The following is a 17,783-nucleotide window of genomic DNA, read 5'->3' as shown; positions in this document are numbered from 1 at the left end:
CCGACATTGGATAGGAAGACAGGAATATAAAATGCCCTGCTCACCAGTGGTTGTCCACTCCCATAATTTCTTTTCACCATCTTCGTATCGACAACATTGAAGTGTTAGGTTAAATACTTCGTGAACAAAAATGGCTGGAAAATTGCTTTTATCTCTTATTTCTCTATCTCTGCTCCAGGGAGCATTTGCTTCCCCTACCCGACTTGAGGCCAGAGTGAGTGGCACTTTAGATTCTTGGATTGCCGAGGAGAGTCCATTTGCTCTGAAGGGAATCCTCGCGAATACTGGCTCGTCCGGGTCTCAGGCTGCTGGTGCATCGTCTGGCATCGTGGTTGCAAGCCCGAGCAAAAGCAACCCTGACTGTACGTTTAAAACGTGACACCCATAAACATCTGAGGAGTGCATTTCTGACGTATATCATAGATTTCTATACCTGGACTCGCGATGCTGCTCTAACAATGAAGCAACTCATTGAACAGTTCATTGCAGGAGACACATCCTTGCAGAGCATAATTGAAGACTATATTAGTTCTCAGGCACATATCCAGACCGTGTCCAACCCATCTGGAGATCTGTCTACAGGTGGTCTCGGGGAACCCAAATTCTATGCGAACACGACCGCTTTTACCGGAGCGTAAGTATTATCCCCATCGGTTAGAATATCCCCTGTATTATAAAAGGTTTCTGACACCGAACAAACAGTTGGGGCCGTCCGCAACGAGATGGGCCTGCGCGTTAGTATTACCTCGTGGAATATTCATGTGTACTACAAAAGGTTTCTGACAACGAAAAAAACAGTTCGAGCTACAACTTTGATTGCGTATGGCCAATGGCTAGTGGTAAGCTTTGGAATGGATTGAATATCAGGTCGCTCTCACTTCTCCGTGTTAATTCATGCTCCAGGATAATGGATACACCTCCTTAGCACTGAGCAATGTTTGGCCGATTGTTCAAAATGACCTTGCCTATGTCACGCAGTACTGGAACCAGACAGGTTTTGGTAGGTTTCATGCTGTGGGATAATTACCTTAGCAAAAAACGTTAACATTTTCTAGATCTTTGGGAAGAAGTCAACGGCTCGTCATTCTTCACAATTGCGGCTCAGCACCGTGCTCTAGTCGAAGGGGCTAATTTTGCAAAGTCTGTGGGCAAATCTTGCGCTGACTGCATCTCTCAAGCTCCACAAGTGCTTTGTTATTTACAATCTTTCTGGACCGGAAGTTACATCCTAGCAAACTTCGACAGCAGTCGTTCCGGTAAGGATGCTAACAGTTTGTTGGGTTCTATCCACACATTTGATCCCGAAGCAGCTTGCGATGACAGTACTTTCCAGCCGTGTTCATCCAGAGCTCTGGCGAATCATAAAGTTGTTACCGATTCATTCAGATCAGTTTATGATATCAACAGTGATATCGACGCAGGAAAAGCTGTAGCTGTAGGTCGATACCCCGAAGATTCCTACATGGGTGGTAATCCCTGGTGGCTATGCACATTTGCTGCTGCGGAGATACTCTATGACGCTTTGTACCAGTGGAACAAGACCGGAACCATCACTATCGACAGCACGTCGCTGGACTTCTTCAAGGGTGTATACTCCTCTGCTGCAATTGGTAACTATTCTTCATCATCGACAGCCTATTCGAGCATCATTTCCGCTGTAAAGACTTATGCCGATGGATACTTGAGCATTGCAGTATGTGAAGGAGTCCCGTGAAATCTGTTAAAGTACAAAATTGCAACTGACACAACCAAAGCAAAATTATGCTCCTTCAAACTTGACCTTGTCTGAGCAATTCGACAAAAGCACTGGCGCGTCGATCTCTGCTGCAAACCTTACTTGGTCTTATGCAGCATTCTTGTCTGTTGTTAACCGCCGCAACGCAGTGGTACCAGCAGCTTGGGGTGAAACCTCTGCCAGCAGCGTACCTGCGACCTGTGCCCCGACTTCAGTTACTGGTACTTACATTACCCCAACGGCTACTAACTGGCCTACCACTCTTAGTGGTTCTTCTTCTGCTGTGGCAACTACTACTGCTTTAACCAGAAAATCAAAAGGTAAGGCCAGCCGTCCTAGTACCCCTGCCAGCACTGCTTTTAAGTCATCAGTCAAAAAAACCCTTGGAACCAGCATATCATATCCCATCGCAACAAAAGTCGCCATCAATTCCGCGTGATTTCAAACGTCGTCGATGATCAAAATGTTCTGCGCGTCTCCATTCTTACATTTCTTGCTGACTACAACACCAGAAACATCCTCGCACTGAACGCAGCAGGCAACAGCGGAAAGTGACACCTCAATTCTATGACGACGTTGCTTCCAACTGGACAGTTCCTCAGGAATGAAGTTTCTGCAAAGAGGCCCGATGGAACTGTTGAGGAAAGAATAATATTTCGTACTATGTACTTGTGATATTCAATCACTCCCCGCCACTATTCTTTATATCTGAAATAAAACCCGATTTACCAAATAGCAAAATATATATGCTAGCTTGTACGGAAGGACAGCAGCAGGACAGAATATAGAATTATACTTTCTCTTAAAATACTATCTCACAAAACCTACAGAGTGACTTGAAGGAACGATGGTAGGTACCCGTACAACGTGATATTGTTAATTTCATCGGATTTTCGATACCCCTGGACCATGATTGTTGTGACAGAAAAATAATATCTAGGTAATAACTGTATTCCTCTTGAGGACATCATTCTTCAGTCTATAGGCCATCCTCGAGGACTGCGCTAAACCTATGTGCACTTTTTCCCCTGTAAAGGGAGGACCTGTGAATGTTTTTTAGAACGGGTTTGTGTCGGCAGGCCAGGTGGCGAGCTCGGAATAGATATTGAATCCTGGGGTTGTTGAGCTGTCAATATTGCTGTCTTTTTTTTTAATGTAAGGGCTTCGCAGGCCACTTTGATCTCAAAAAGAACGCATAAAGCTGTACCGGGATGAGCCTCTCGTTTATTATCAATGAGATCTAAAACTTTGAGGGTCTCGGTAATAGAAAAATCATCAAATTGATGGCTTAATTGTCTTCCACGACCAGACATTGATTTCACAAATGCCGTACAGGTTTCAAATGTAAAAGGTTCGTCATCAGTGTATTTGACAATCTGGTCATGGAACTAATCTTCTACTACACCAAGATCAAATGAACGTCGAGTCATATCATGGAGTGTTTGACTGATGATTTTTCGCTTATTAATATGGACTCTCAGATCAATGCCAATCGAATAATCACGCTGGCCAATTTCATGATTAAATTCGTTCTGGATATCAGACGTGTTGACAATACTAATATCCTCCCGGGCCTCACGAAGAGCGTGCTCGGCGACCTTGATACGTCGTTTAGCGCTGAGTTTTTTGAAATCCTCCTTCGCGTTATAAAGGTTTGTCGCTGCTATCTCGATATCTAGCGAATTGAATGGTGTTGACTCGCTTAATGGCGTATCACGCAGCAAGCGATTCTCTTCGTCATATTCACCATTCAAATAATCGGCCATATTCCAACCTGGAGGTCTACCTGGAACCACCGCGGGAAGATCATCATCCTCACTAACGCTATCTTCGTTGTCATCGGTTTCCTCATTAGTATCTGCTTCCAGGGATGCAATAATAGACTCATCCCTTGGTGCATTAGACTGTGCGCGGAGAGGTGTAGTTTCCACTGAACTGTCTGGAGCGTCTCTCGAAGACGTTATATCGAACCGTACTCGCTTTGCAGAAGGCGTTTTGGAAGGAGACCACGTAGTAGGTTTCCTTCCTGAAGGTGCTGGCCGCTTGGGATGACTATTTGCTTTCTTCGCAGCGTCTTGACGAGTTTTCTGTATAGCGGTTTTTTGATGTTATTGGCGCAGGTAATCCGAATTTTTCTTGCCGCTCCTTCATGCGCTGTATTCGGTTCTGCGCTCTAGTTGGCACATAGTGCCTTTCATCAAAACTCTCCCCCGGTCGAATAGAACGTGGAATATGAAGCGATCGAAGGTTGTATGGGTTCGTTGTTGGAGGTTGCTGAGAGGCAGTGGCATCCTTGGAGGCGCGTCGAGGTGGCATAGTTCGATATCACGATGTTCGGAGATTTCCTAAACTAGAAATGACTTTGGTCTCAAATTTGACACGAGATTTTGTAAATACTACACGTATTAGCACGTTGTTTCGCGTGGAGTCCAAAATACCTAGGAAAATGTACGTGTGTCGACATTTTTGGAGAAATCCGTGCCAAGAGTCTCAAACATTTTGAAATCGGCTGATTGTGCTTATTTGGAGCGCGTAACTCCGTTGAAACGGCTCGATAGCGTTGAGCGGTTAACACCATACTTTTCTGTAGTTTTTGTAATATTGATCTTTCCCCCTAGCTTGGAGCGTAATTCTTCAAGGGCGAGATCAATTGGTGCCATATTGAGCGAGATAACGCGCTTTCAAATAATGGTCAATTTTCGTGTTTATGATCTATATCGTGCAACAGGTGGGATCGTGCATTAGGCGGTGAGGGACGGTAACAGCGGGTGAGCGACGTGTAGATCTCGTACGATAATCCGACGTGTCCGATACACAGCATGACCGAGCAGAAAATGGACACACTTCCTGTGGAGATCATCCTTGCCATCGGTAGTCATGTTTCCGACGTAGGTGGCAGACTTCTATTGCTTCAAGTATGCCGACGTTGGCGAGCCCTGTTCCTCGAGGTCGCATACAATCATGTCGATATCAAGGGGCCTCAGATCGAGCCCCTGACGAAAGTGATACTGGCCAACCCACGGATAGGACCAGCCATCCGTAGTCTATCAGTCGGATGGTGGTATTCATACATCGATCACCACCCACAACGAAAAAATGATGACAATCTGCCAGAAGCGGCAGAGGAGCTGGCAGGGCAAATCAGTAGATCACCGGAGGAGCAGAAAGACTGGATCGAGAATCTCCGAGCTGGGAACCAGGAAGCATGGCTTGCTCTTCTTCTTGCCTCGGTGCCGAATCTCACCGCACTGTCTGGGGAATATTGTGTACACGCGCCGAGAGTGACGCTGGTTGTTGCGAGGGCGGCACGCAAGGAACCACCGTTTGACACCAGGCCGGCACTGCAGCGGTTGGAGACGCTTCATATCACCTCCGACAATATGAAGGATATCAATCCGCACTGGCAGTTCCTGCCATTCTTCCATCTACCATCGCTTAGGGATGTGAATTTGGACGCTGTGAAGGAAGTCAGAGAAAGGGACAGACTGGACCACCCGGCTATATCTCCTGCGTTAGGCATAGCGCCCGTAGAATCACTGGTTCTAAAATCTTACTGTAACGAGAGAAATGGAATGGCGCAGATTATCACCTCCTGCGCCAACCTCAAAGAATTCAAATACCAGCACAACGACACGGAGGTCTGGTCGGAGTCATACGTCGACTTTCAACCCCGAAAGTTCTACAGGGCGCTGCTGACGCAGAAGCACAGCCTTGAGGTCCTTCATCTGAGCGATAATGGCGAAGTGACCGGGCCTGCGACAGATGAACTGAGCGACGACGAGGAGAATGACGGCCCCCAGGCATATGATCGGTGGTTTGGATCACTGGCGGAATTCAGTTACCTACAGGATCTTCGCATCCGCGTCCAGAACCTTCTCAACTACCATGACCGCGATAAAGACGAATGCGTCGTGCTCAAGGACATTCTACCTGCCAGCTTAAGGTCGCTACATGTAGCCGAATGCTGGCCAAAACACTGCGCGGTGCTCGTGCCGAATATGCAAGGAGTCCTTGCTCATCACAAGGAAAGGTTCGCTAACCTAAAACGGATCGGTATCTCTTCCGGGGTATCTGAAGATGTACCTGAAGGGCAGAACAGGTTCAGCTATCCACGTCAGGAACTGATTCCGGAATCACTCAAGAAGCCATTTGTGCCTGTCAAGGAGATGTGTGACCGAGCGGGTGTAAAATTCAAAATGACGCTGGGTTGGTCCTGCTTCATCATCAGTAATACACCACATAATTTCTTTTCTAGCCACTAAATTAGAGTCCTACTTTGCATACATAATTTGATACGTTGAGATATACCGCTTGAGATTGTCACGTACAATACAACACAACCCTAGGTCCAATTAAGGACTAGTTACGGGTGAATCTCATTTATGACTAAGCCACAACCCTAACCCAAATAGGAATGATGTTCCAACAGTTGAGCCTCTGAGTGTCCGACACTATTTGACGTCGCCTGCGGCCAAGCAAGTGAGACGCTGGAACACTTTTTATTCCGCTGCACGCAATAGACAGCGATGAGAGAAGGCATGAACCAATGCACGGAGTCAAGACGAGGAAATCTTTCTGTCGGAACATGAATATCAACCCTACGCGTTTCGGCCGCGGATATTAGTTAGTCCGACGTGGCACGTGCGTGCCGCGTATATATCTAGCCACTAGCTATCCCCCGTCCCCCTCGCTCTTCACACCCATCTTACCATCAGGCAACTTCCTTACAATTATTTATATCAAACAGTCAGAGGCTCAAACTCCTCACCCCTCTCTACCACCTAGCCACCAGAAGTGCGGCCTTTGACGCGTCTCAACGCGTCCGGCAACACCATGGCGCGTAAAGGCTCTAGTACAGATAGCCCTCTACAGACAGCCCTACTGGAATCCACGTCTGCAGCCACAACAAGAGCTTCTGAAGGACAGAAGATCTTCAGTCCTATAGCTGCATTCCTTGATAGACACCGCAGCCAAACCACTGGCCTGGCCCCTCACCTACTGAGAGCCCTCACCGCTCTAAGCGATGACCTCGCCTCAGTAGCCCAACGACATTTCAACGCCTATATTAGCAGTATCTCGACGACCTCCATTCTACCTGCCCTGTCCCCTTCCCCTTCCCCTTCTCCTTCCCCCACCCTAATTTCCTTACCCCCTTTACCCCCTCCCTCACGTCCCCTCTCAGGTCTTGAATAGTCGACTTATGCAATTATTACCTAATATGCCCCAGTCAAATCAACTCCCACTACTCACTCCAAAGCCTATGTTAAAAAGCCTATGCCTCTGGTAAAATAACCCCTTCCTGACAACCGGCTCTTCGTACACCTCCCAGCTGACTATGCAGCTAGAAAAATGGAAGCCTACGCCATCTACTCTAGCCTACAGTCTTAACTAAACTCAAACAGTTCAGCACTAAAGGAAGTTCAAGCTATAAAGACTGGCTTTGCACTATGTCCCTCATCTCTCGAAGCCCTCCTAGCTCTTGAGGCCCAAAAAGAGATTATCTCTACATTCTTTGTTAACTGCTAGATAACGTAATCCACAAGCGAGTTGGCCACACAAGCGAGTTGGCCACTTTTCCCGAAAACGCGCTCTATTCTTGATTTCAAATCTCAATTTCTAACCACATACAAATTATATACAAAAGAATTAACTACTAGTACGATTTGGACATCCAGTTATTTTATGTCCTTCAATACCGCAACCACTGCAGCGGAAATGACGCCGTACAGGTGGATGAGAGACTGGGAGCTCAGGCTCGGCCGGAGCAGTAGAAACAGCTTGAGATGCCTCAATCTGACCTTGTACAAGTGCCTGAGCTTCCTCTCTGGTAATTCCATGATCATGGGATATTTGCTTTTTAGATTTTTGGCGTTTTTGCTTCTCCTTCTCATGTGCAGCCCGTAGATCATGGAGTTCCTTCTGTGCAATTGTAAGCTTATTAATACTCATCTCATAAGCCTTTGATGCCCGTGTAAACACTTCACCAATAGCCTCAGATGAACTTCTTGTATGCCGGCTTATTCTCTTCTTGGTTGTAGTCATTTGGCGCTTAAATTGACATGCGTTTTGAGGGGTTTGCAAGCAGGATGATTGTGTATCACTTGATCGACTTGGAGGGGGTGTTGGAGTCTTCAATCGAACAGTAAGCTGTTGATAAACTCGATCTGGATTGAATGGTACTAATCCAGTTGCTGTAAAGCTATTCCGAACAGTTTGAGCTTTGTATGCCATCGTACGAGCCTTTGGGAATGCAGTAAGAAAGTCGAGTTTATCAATATGGTTGAATCCAAGCCTCATTCGCTGCTCAACAAGCTGTCCATAATGTCGCTTTAAAACAGCAAAACAGCCAACATCAAGAGGCTGTAAAAGATGTGAAGAATGAGGAGGCATACAAACCGGAATAATATTATTCTCAGTGCATGTACGGTCAAATTCAGCAGTTAAATGGCTTCCATGGCCATCAAGAATCAACATCCGATATTTCCCCAATGTACGGCCATCAATAAGAGGGATAAAATGAGTTTTAAGCCATTCTAATCCAATATTATCTGTCGTCCATCCATTATCGCTAATATTGATTTTCCAGTCGTCTGGAAGATCCTCAAACCAGCCTAGTCGAGTGTATTTCTTTGCCTTAAAAATAATGTACGAAGGCAATGCCCACCCAATCGAATTAACTGCCTCAATTGCAGTTACCCATTCTCGGTCACCAGGCTGTAATAGCTTTGGCCGAGCATATCGATCGCTTCCAGTGATAACCTTTGTAGTCGCACAGAGTCCCATAGCAAAGCCAGTCTCATCAAAATTGTAGATATCTTCTGGCAAGATCCCATACTCTAATATAACCTCTCGTACGCGATCAAAATATTCTTGGATTATTTTTGGATCTTCACATTTGGCGCGTTCATAGTTATATTTCCGTGAGAATTTTGATTCAATCTCTGGGCGACGTTTGACAAGATTGTATACCCAGTTTTCTCCAACATGTTGGTTTCCGCGTTGTGAAAGAAGACAATTAGCCATATCCCGTACAAGAGAGTGTCGAGGAGGTAATCCACGTTTATCTAGATCTAAGATCCATCTAACAAGCGATTCCTCCTCAGATTGAGTTAATTTATGGCCATTGGCGCGTGTTTCAGCTCGATATGCCATGCCATGTAGTCTGTTTTGAAGTGTTGACCGTGAGACATTATAGATCTCTGCTGCTTTTCGTATAGAGTGTATTTTTTCATTTTTTAAATCGTAGATAGCTAACAAGATTCGTCCCTCTTGTTCAACTGAATTTTTTGAATTTTTATTGCGAATTGGCGGCATATTGACGTGTTGAATTGTGTAGAATCAATATAGAGCGCGTTTTCGGGAAAAGTGGCCAACTTGCTTGTGTGGCCAACTCGCTTGTGGATTACGTTAGAACGTAGCTCCCAATAGGTCTCATACCGAGTCACCAATGTGCCAAGAAAAATTTGCCAAATCTTGGATGGTCGATACTCTCTAATCCCTGTTAATCCTACACTACTATCCTTAGAAATCAGTGAAACTACAGGGCTCAAGTCTATATCTATCAGCGAGACCGCTACAAGTGCCGCCAACCCTAATACTCTTTCCTCAAGCTGGTTTGTCAACTTCCTAGAAAGCATGAAATTACTACTGCCTATCCAGCTACGTCTTTTTAGCACTATTACCAATTCTTACTACCTCTCTAAGAAAACAATAGTTATTTAATATACATGATGCTAGAAATAGTATAATATATAATCCTGTGCCCGCCCCTCTCAATGCTGGCTATATAGCTCCTTAGAGCATACTGAAGAGGGCCATGTCAATCACTGTATAGCCCTGGAGCCTCATCAATGCCTTCCTAGATGCATACACTGCCATGGACTACATCCAGCTAATTCCCTAGAATTCCTTTTGTGCTCTAAAGGCAATACTAAACACACTAAAGCTTAACAAGCAGAGATCCGAAAATCCTGTGCCTTAAACCTTGCAAAAGCTTGAACTGAAGGAGGATGCAGCTCTCAGCTCTCCACAGGCACACAAGAAACACCTATGGCATTAGATGAGATGCTATCTTAGCCTTCAACCTAGGAGATTATCTCTCCCTTCCGTCCAGTAACCCCTCCATCTCGCACTCTAACTATAGATCCTCTAATCACAGCTTGTGCAGTCCGCTTTATAACTCCTCAACTATAAAACTGGTTCGCCTCTCTTCTTAAACAGAAGCTATAATATATCACTACTCAACTCAAAAGGCGCCCCTTAAAATCCTACAGCTAAATGTAGAATATGCGCCAGATGCATACAAAATAGCTCTTACATTGGCATACACTAGCAACATCGATATTATCTTAATCCAAGAACTATATACATTCAAAGACCTTAGCCAACAGATTATAAAAAAACATCCATCATATAAATACTTCTCCCTACCTGATAGTTGGGTAATAAGTGGCCGACCACGAGTCCTCACCTATGTCTAAAAGAAGAAAGGCATTTGGACCTCCTAGCTTTGCCCTTTCATAACTGATACTAAAGAGGCCTCGGATCTCCTTTTCCTTTAGATTTTCTCACCCATAGGAAAGTCTGCTCTGATAGTTAACATCTACAATACTCTAGCAGGTTCCATCAGAGCAGGTGAAGCCGCAAAAGCTCTCACAACTCTGCCAGAGGTATATCTCCCTTAAGCAACAATACTCATAGGTAATCTCAACCTACTATACAACAGATAGCAGCCCTTGCTACATCACAGCCCCACACCTTTCGCAGAGCCATTTATTAACTGGCTGGACCTCTAGGGTCTAGTTCTCATCTCTAATATAGACTGTCCCACACATGAAAGGGGAAACGTGTTAGACCTCAGCTTTGCCTCAAGCCCTCTGGCACTCGCGGGAGCTAAAACTAGTATAGCGAGCCACTTAGATGCAACCTTAGATCATCAACCACTAATCACCACTGTTCCATAGGATCAGAGATACAAGGAAACAGCTCAGAAACTGAGATTTAACACACTAGACCACACCTACTTCCTCTCACTTCTTACCTCTAACCTTACTAGTATTAAGAGCCCAATCATGATAGAAGAAGACCTCGATGATCTTGCTATAAAACTAACATCCACAATCCAAGGAGCATATAGAGACTCTGCTAAGAGAACCCTGACACAAGGTATAGGACAATTATGGTAGAATAAAGACTATAAGAAAACTTTACACAATTACTACTCAGGCCTTTACTCAAAGACAGACTTCCGCTAGACTACTAGATGGTCTTAACAACAATTTTGGCGAGACAAGCTCTCTACAGTATTATAAATAAAGGATGTTTTTGACATGAGTAAATAGCATAAATCTACAGGCATCTTCTAAAGCCCTCCACTAAAAAGATCCGCTAAGGCCTAACAGCCTCCCAGCAGTTACTATACACGAGAAACAAGACGTACTAGTCCGCAATCTTCTCCAGAACTTAGCAGAGGTAGAAGACATACCTCTGGACTCCCCAGCAGTCCCTTCCACTAGTCTCTACTTCCCAGATATATCGATGCTACAAGTGGAGGAGTCAGTACTTCAGGCAGGAAACACAGCCCCTGGCGCAGACAAAATCCCAACCTGCATACTCAAAGTAGCATGCCCTCTAATTAAAGATAAGATACTAATGCTATATTAAGGGTGCTTAAAGATTAATTATTATCCTAAATGCTTCCGACACGCAATCTTAGTAATCATCTAGAAATCAAAAAAGACTGATTGGTCCTCACCTAGATTATATAGACTAATTGCTCTCCTATCAGTTCTTGGCAAAGGACTTAAGCGCTTGATGGCACAGAATATGATATGGATCTCTATATACTACAAAGTATTAGCAAGACAATAGTTTGGGGCTCTCCCACTAAGATCTATAAATGATCTAACCACATGCCTAACACATAATATCAAATAAGCACTAAATCAAGGCATGACTGCCTCACTCCTTACTCTAGATGTCAAAGGCGCATTTGATGCTGTGCTTCCCGGCAGACTGATCCGCAGATTACGTGAGTAGGGCTGACCCACCAATCTTGTTCTCTGGATTGCCTCCTTTGCTACTGGGCAATCAGTCCAGATCTAACTCAACAGAGAGATTGGCCCCTCAACAGATATTGCCTGTGGTCTACTATAAGGATCCCTAGTCTCTAGTATTCTCTTCATGCTATACATAGCACCCCTATTCCATCTAGGAAACCCAAGGAACAGATTTGGTTACGCGGACAACACAGCTAACCTAGTAATCTTAACATCTCTTACTACTAACTGCGAAGCCTTATCAGACTCTCTCCAAGAAGCTCTTAACTAGGGTGCTGCAGAGGACATTACTTTCACACTAGATAAATATAAGCTTCTTCACTTCTCCCAATATAAAATAGACCAGGACCTAACCTGTATACCTTTAGTGAAAGCTAGATCTATTACAATATTAGAAAACTCTAAATAGCTATATCTATATTGGCTAGGAATCCTCTTTAATAAAAAGCTAATATTTAAATGGCATATTAGAGAAATAGCATCTAAAACTTTCACTATAGCTAATGCCCTTCTGTAACAACCAACATGTCTAATAGACCTCCTAGGGGTTAGGGTTAGAACAGGATTGGCAAAAGTGTGGATACTTCAGCTGGTCATGGTCAGGGTTCAGCTGGTTATGGTCAATATTCAGCTGGTTATGGTCAACGACGTATTGCTGTGAAGCAATATGAATGTCTCTTATATAGAACGCACGCTGCAGAAGCAGAAGGAGTAGGTTTCAGTACATTGACATTCCATACCCTACCTTGTGTGCTTAAGCCTTCTGTGATCCCTCTCGACGTAACTATACCCCTCGTAACGTTGTTACACCTTCGCTCTCTAGAGAATACTATTCAAGGGGTTAAATCTCGTTTACTACAGCAGACTATATTAGTCTATGTACTCTATAAAGTATACTATAGTGCTGAAACCTGGTGGCTAGAATATACTTGCCCTGGGTCTTCCTAGACTTCAAACTAAGTTAGAGAACATCTTGAGAAACTAACTAAAGTAATACTAATAGGCGCAAGAGCAGTCCTTCCAGTCTTCCGCATAACCCCAATTCCTGTCCTTTATTAAGAGTGATTCTCTCCTCCAGATATTGAACTAGATCGAATAGCCCTTCTTACAACTGTCCGTCTATGGCGTCTTGATCCTTATCACCCACTTCGAAGACGCGCAGAACAGATCGCTAGTAATGGCTGACAAACCAGCCAATTTGCCTGCTATATACTAGCCTTCCCTAACTCTGAACAGATAAACCCTCTCTAATATGCTCCCTAGCACCCTCGCGAGTGTCGCGAGAATGCCCAAGCTCGAATAGGAGCTTTCATAAGACGCACTAAGGAACAGGTAGCGGCTAATTTCATAGACTTCTAATGTACCATCCCTAGCTCAGATATTGTAATCTTTTCAGATAAATCTAGGCTAGTAGATAGATATGCAGGGGATAGCTATATTAGACTTTAAGCATACCATCAGTTCCTCCGCTCCTTACTCTTATATGGACATAGGAAAGAGGTCTTCGACGTAGAAATAGAAGTAGCTCTAGCTGGTGCTCAAGCAGTAATAGTATATCTAACAGCTTAATTTGCTACTAACCTATAGATCTACCTTGACAACCTGGAAGTTGTCACATACCTTCTATCTCCCTCTACAGGATCTTCCTAAGAAATCTTTAAATCCTTCCGCACCCTTATAGCCACCTGGCCACTCCGCAAAAGGCTTCCTCACACTAAAGGTAGATCTATTTAAATCTGATAGGTCCCTGGACATGCCAAAATCCCTAAGAATGAAGTAGCTGATCTCGCCACTAAAGAGGGAGCTGCCTCTATCCCTTCTGCTCCACACAAGTCCTCATATGCCTTGCTAAAGAGATATACTAAGACTTAATCCCTATCCACTGCTCAGTTATAATGACAGAAGGTAGCACCACAGAGTTATTAAGATCTAGAAATAACTACTTCCTCTAAGCGCTTTGAGGAGCTTCAACTCAACTGACTTAACCTTAGCCATATTATTGTGGCCTGTACTGGTCATGGAGACTTTGCAGACTACTATGAATGTTTTAACTATAATAATACTTACCTTCTCTACTAATGTAGAGTATAAAAAGCACCTCTGCACTTCTTCTTCTACTACATAGCTAAAAGATGATCTCCTTGGTCTTCTGGGCCCTCTTCTAAGGTCATCTCTTTTCTCTTAGGCACTGCTAAAGGAGTATAAAAGCTAGCCACATGGCTAGCAGAGACCCACTTCTTTGAGGATATCTGTCCTCGTCAATCTCCCCTTAGCACCTAGCTAAGACAGCCCTACTCTTTCCTTTATATTTCTCTTCTCCTTCTTTCTTTCTCTTTTCCTTCTTTCTTTCTCTTCTCTTCTTTCTTTCCCTCTCTGCAAAACTTACTGTTCAGTTATGATAGTGGTGGAGTAATAGATCATGGAGTGTAGGCAGACCATTGCAGCTAGCAAATACCCAAAACCCACTCTAAGTGGACCTCCCTATAAGACTATGGCAGCTATAGAAACACGCCAAAGAGTCTCTTATTTGTACATAAATCTGATAGGACCTGAAACCTGAGGCTTACCCCTCGGTGGCCTATGTCCCAGTAGGGATCGGTGGGAAGCGTGCGAGTCACGAACCACGGCCGTTAAATACACACACACACACACACACACACGCAGAAAACACACAACACACACATTGGTTTGGACAGACGCTCTATTCCTGCCTATATTTTCTCTCTTTCTCCCGCTTCCAGTCCCAGGCGACGCGGCCCAGACGCGCTAAAACGCGTCCCGAAACGCCATGGCATGGAATCGCTCTGAACCCGACAAGAGGTCTCTACAAACTGTTCTGCAAGAGACAACCACTGCTGCTACCACCAGAGCAGCCAAGGGTCAGAAAATCTTCAGCCCAATAGCTGCTTTTCTTGATAAACACTATAACCAGACGGCTGGCCTCAGCCCTCATCTATAAGGAGCTCTTGCCACTCTAAGTGATGATCTAGCCACTGTGGCTCAACACCATTTTAATACCTATATAAGTGGCATCACTCCTACTCCCTCTACCCATTCCCCTGCCCCAGCTTTTTCCCCTATCCCCAGTCTCCTTCCCCCTACGCCCCCTCCCTCTCGTCCCCCCTCCGGCCTCGCGCAGTCCTCCTACGCAACAATCACCAAGTCCAACCCAGCCAGATCAGGTACTGCTATAAAATAAACAAAGCTACCTACAAAAAAGCCTACACTTGACATAAAACAATCTCTCCCTGACTACTGCCTCTTCATACGTCTCCCAATAGACCATGCCGCAAAAATGATAGACTCTTACGCAATCTATACTAGCCTCCGGGCCCAACTAGGTATTAACAGCAATGCCTTAAAAGAAGTATAAACTACAAAGACTGGGTTCGCTCTCTGTCCTGCAACTATGGAGGCCCTTTCAACCCTTAAGGCTTAAAAGAAAGTCATATCAACGTACTTTGGCAACTGCTAAGTTGAATGCAGCACACGATGGATCTCATATAGAGTTACAAACCTGCCAAGAAAGATTGGCCAAATCATCAATGGCCAATACTCCATGATCCCAGTCGACCCTGCGACACTATCTACTAAAATTGCCGAGCAAACAGGCTATAGACCCATATCTGTCAGTGAGACTACCGCTAGTGCTGCTAATGTCAACTTATCATCTTCAAGCTAGTTTATCAATTTCTCAGAAGACTTAAAAGCCTCTCTCTCAACCTGGCTCCGCCTTTTTGGCACTATCACCAATGCTCGCTTCCTTACTAGGAAGGTAACAATCATCTAATGTAACTGCTGCTGGAAATAGCATAATGCACAGTCCTATGCACAATTCCTAAGATATTAACTCTGCAGCTTATCAGAACATATAGAAGAAGAACATAACAATAGCTGTTCTACTCTAAACCCTCACTACTGTCCTCCAAGATGCTTTTACTGCCATAGACTCTATCTAGTGGACTTCACTGACTGCCCACTCCACCCTAAAGCTAGCACCACTCGCATCAAAGCCCAACGAGCAGAAATCCGCAAAACATGCGCTATCAATCTAGTAAAGGCCCGTACAGAACAAGGCTGCTCCTTAGAGTCATCTGCTACCACACAAGAGCAGCACATGGTCATAGATACTCTATCTACACAAATCCAGGTCACCTCACCTTTCTGACTAACCACCCCTCCACCTCTGGCGCCCTCTCAGGAACCTCCTGTCATAGCTAGCGTGGTGCGCTTTGCAACCCTTAAACCATAAAACCAGTTCAACTCACTTCTCAAAGAACACCTATAATCTATTAGCGGTCCACTCTAAAAGAACCCCTCACAATACTCCAACTAAATGTTGGATGGGGTACTGATTCCTACACTATCGCCCTCTCACTCGCATATACTAACAATATTAACGTCCTACTTATATAGGAACCATACATATTTTCAAACCTAAGCTAAAAAATCACCAAGAGATATCCTTCATATGAATATTTCTCTCCAATAGATAGCTGGACAGTAACTGGACGGCCCCGTGTCCTTACCTATGTCCGGAAAAATGCAGGCCTACAAGTATCCTAGCTTTGGCCTATTATTATAGATCCAGCAACCCTATCCAACCTACTCTTTCTGCAAATTTCCTCCTCAACTGGACAATCAGTCCTCACTATCAATGCCTATAACGCCCTAGCTGGCTCCACCAGAGCTGGTAAAGCCATGGAGACTCTCATATCCCTTCCAGAGACATTATTCCTATAACCCACTCTCCTCGCTGGAGACTTTAATCTTCTACATATTAGATGGCAACCCTCCCTGACTTACCAACCTGCTATATCAGCGGATCCCTTTATTGAATGGTTAGATCATCTAGGCTTTATCCTCATATTAGAAATAGACTATCCAACCCACACAAGAGGTAATATTCTAGACCTCACCTATGCTACTAGCTCACTAGCGCTGAGCGGACTACACACCAGCACTGCCCTTTATCTAGACTTAACCTCCAATCATACACCACTGCTAACCACTATCCCGTGGGACCAAAGACACACACTACCTACCTAAAAAATAAGATTCAATACACTTGACCAACCCCTCTTTCTATCTCTCCTCTCCACCAACCTCTCATAGATCCAACCGCTGGACTCCTCAAAGGCCAACCTAGAGTCACTAGCCCAAGGGCTGACCTCAGCAATACACAGTGCGTACGAAGGCTCTGCCAAGAGGTCCCTCCCCCATAAAAAAGGACAACCATGGTGAAATCCAGAATGCAAAGAAGCCTTACAAGCCTACCGATTAGGATTGCTACCCAAAGAGGAGTTTCGCAGCACAATTAGGAAAACACAAAGAGAGTTCTGGCGCAATAAGCTAATAACTGCCTCACAAACGAAAGAGGTCTTCGATATTAGTAAATGGCACAAATTGAGGAGGTCATATCGCAGCCCTCCTCTCAAAGATCCATTACAGTCGGATAATCCACCTGTAGTCTCTGTTCAGGAGAAGCAAGACCTACTAGTTCGCAACCTCCTACAAAACACAACAGAGGCAGGAGATATCCCGCTAGACTGCCCAGCTGTCCCTACCACTACCCTTCCATTCCCTAAGATTACCATAGCATAAGTGGAAAAGTCTATCTTAAAGGCCAGAAACACCGCTCCAGGAGAAGACAAACTCTAAACTAACATCCTAAAGATGGCTTGACCACTAATTAAAGACAAGATCTTATTCCTATTCTAAGGCTGCCTATGATTAGGATATCATCCAAAATGTTTCAGACATGTAATTCTTACTATTCTACAAAAGCCTAGTAAAGAAGACTGGACCAACCCTAGGTCCTACCAGCCCATCACTCTCCTCTCTGTCCTAGGAAAGGGTCTTGAATGTCTAGTGGCATAGAACACAGCCTGGATAGCAATCCACTACAAGGTCCTGGCAAGCCAACAATTTAGAGCCCTTCCTCTAAGATTAGTAATCAATCTTACTATATGTCTAACACACAACATAGA

General features: G+C 44.6%; 6 protein-coding genes across 6 annotated transcripts, besides 9 other annotated features; 3 read left to right on the top strand and 3 right to left on the bottom strand.

Moving 5' to 3' along the window:
• Window positions 1–130: 130 nt before the first annotated feature.
• TSTA_106690 (glucoamylase precursor, putative) lies at window positions 131–2,174 on the top strand (the record flags this gene model as incomplete). The annotated part of the gene is made up of 7 exons (XM_002486652.1): window positions 131–362; window positions 424–634; window positions 703–734; window positions 799–839; window positions 904–1,000; window positions 1,056–1,693; window positions 1,755–2,174. 7 exons carry the CDS (start codon window positions 131–133, stop codon window positions 2,172–2,174), a joined length of 1,671 nt encoding a protein of 556 aa, XP_002486697.1.
• Window positions 2,175–3,123: 949 nt separating this feature from the next.
• TSTA_106680 (uncharacterized protein) lies at window positions 3,124–4,051 on the bottom strand (the record flags this gene model as incomplete). Its single annotated transcript, XM_002486651.1, has 2 exons — window positions 3,124–3,822; window positions 3,920–4,051. 2 exons carry the CDS (start codon window positions 4,049–4,051, stop codon window positions 3,124–3,126), a joined length of 831 nt encoding a protein of 276 aa, XP_002486696.1.
• Window positions 4,052–4,193: 142 nt separating this feature from the next.
• On the top strand, window positions 4,194–6,028 carry TSTA_106670 (uncharacterized protein; the record flags this gene model as incomplete). Its single annotated transcript, XM_002486650.1, has 2 exons — window positions 4,194–5,941; window positions 5,991–6,028. The coding sequence occupies exons 1-2, from the start codon at window positions 4,555–4,557 to the stop codon at window positions 6,026–6,028; spliced, it is 1,425 nt and encodes a 474-aa protein (XP_002486695.1). The 5' UTR covers window positions 4,194–4,554.
• A 540-nt stretch (window positions 6,029–6,568) lies between these two features.
• On the top strand, window positions 6,569–7,261 carry TSTA_106660 (uncharacterized protein; the record flags this gene model as incomplete). The annotated part of the gene is made up of 2 exons (XM_002486649.1): window positions 6,569–6,837; window positions 7,138–7,261. The coding sequence occupies 2 exons, from the start codon at window positions 6,569–6,571 to the stop codon at window positions 7,259–7,261; spliced, it is 393 nt and encodes a 130-aa protein (XP_002486694.1).
• Window positions 6,834–6,915: a sequence feature (G-rich).
• A 120-nt stretch (window positions 7,262–7,381) lies between the features above and the next one.
• TSTA_106650 (uncharacterized protein) lies at window positions 7,382–8,887 on the bottom strand (the record flags this gene model as incomplete). The annotated part of the gene is made up of 2 exons (XM_002486648.1): window positions 7,382–8,095; window positions 8,132–8,887. The coding sequence occupies 2 exons, from the start codon at window positions 8,885–8,887 to the stop codon at window positions 7,382–7,384; spliced, it is 1,470 nt and encodes a 489-aa protein (XP_002486693.1).
• Window positions 7,508–9,004: a mobile genetic element.
• Window positions 8,991–9,394, bottom strand: TSTA_106640 (uncharacterized protein; the record flags this gene model as incomplete). The annotated part of the gene is made up of 1 exon (XM_002486647.1): window positions 8,991–9,394. A coding segment is annotated over one exon (404 nt), but the record flags the coding sequence as incomplete, so codon positions are not given.
• Window positions 9,395–10,077: 683 nt separating this feature from the next.
• Window positions 10,078–10,938: a mobile genetic element.
• Window positions 10,939–11,089: 151 nt separating this feature from the next.
• Window positions 11,090–12,307: a mobile genetic element.
• Window positions 12,308–12,591: 284 nt separating this feature from the next.
• Window positions 12,592–13,833: a mobile genetic element.
• A 277-nt stretch (window positions 13,834–14,110) lies between these two features.
• Window positions 14,111–14,166: a microsatellite.
• Window positions 14,167–14,429: 263 nt separating this feature from the next.
• Window positions 14,430–14,476: a microsatellite.
• A 352-nt stretch (window positions 14,477–14,828) lies between these two features.
• Window positions 14,829–14,920: a sequence feature (G-rich).
• Window positions 14,921–16,194: 1,274 nt separating this feature from the next.
• Window positions 16,195–17,783: part of a mobile genetic element that runs on past the window's edge.

This window comes from Talaromyces stipitatus, genomic scaffold (assembly GCF_000003125.1).
Source record: "Talaromyces stipitatus ATCC 10500 scf_1105507295511 genomic scaffold, whole genome shotgun sequence".
NCBI classification, from domain to species: domain Eukaryota; kingdom Fungi; phylum Ascomycota; class Eurotiomycetes; order Eurotiales; family Trichocomaceae; genus Talaromyces; species Talaromyces stipitatus.
This window is presented reverse-complemented; position numbering and strand designations above follow the sequence as displayed.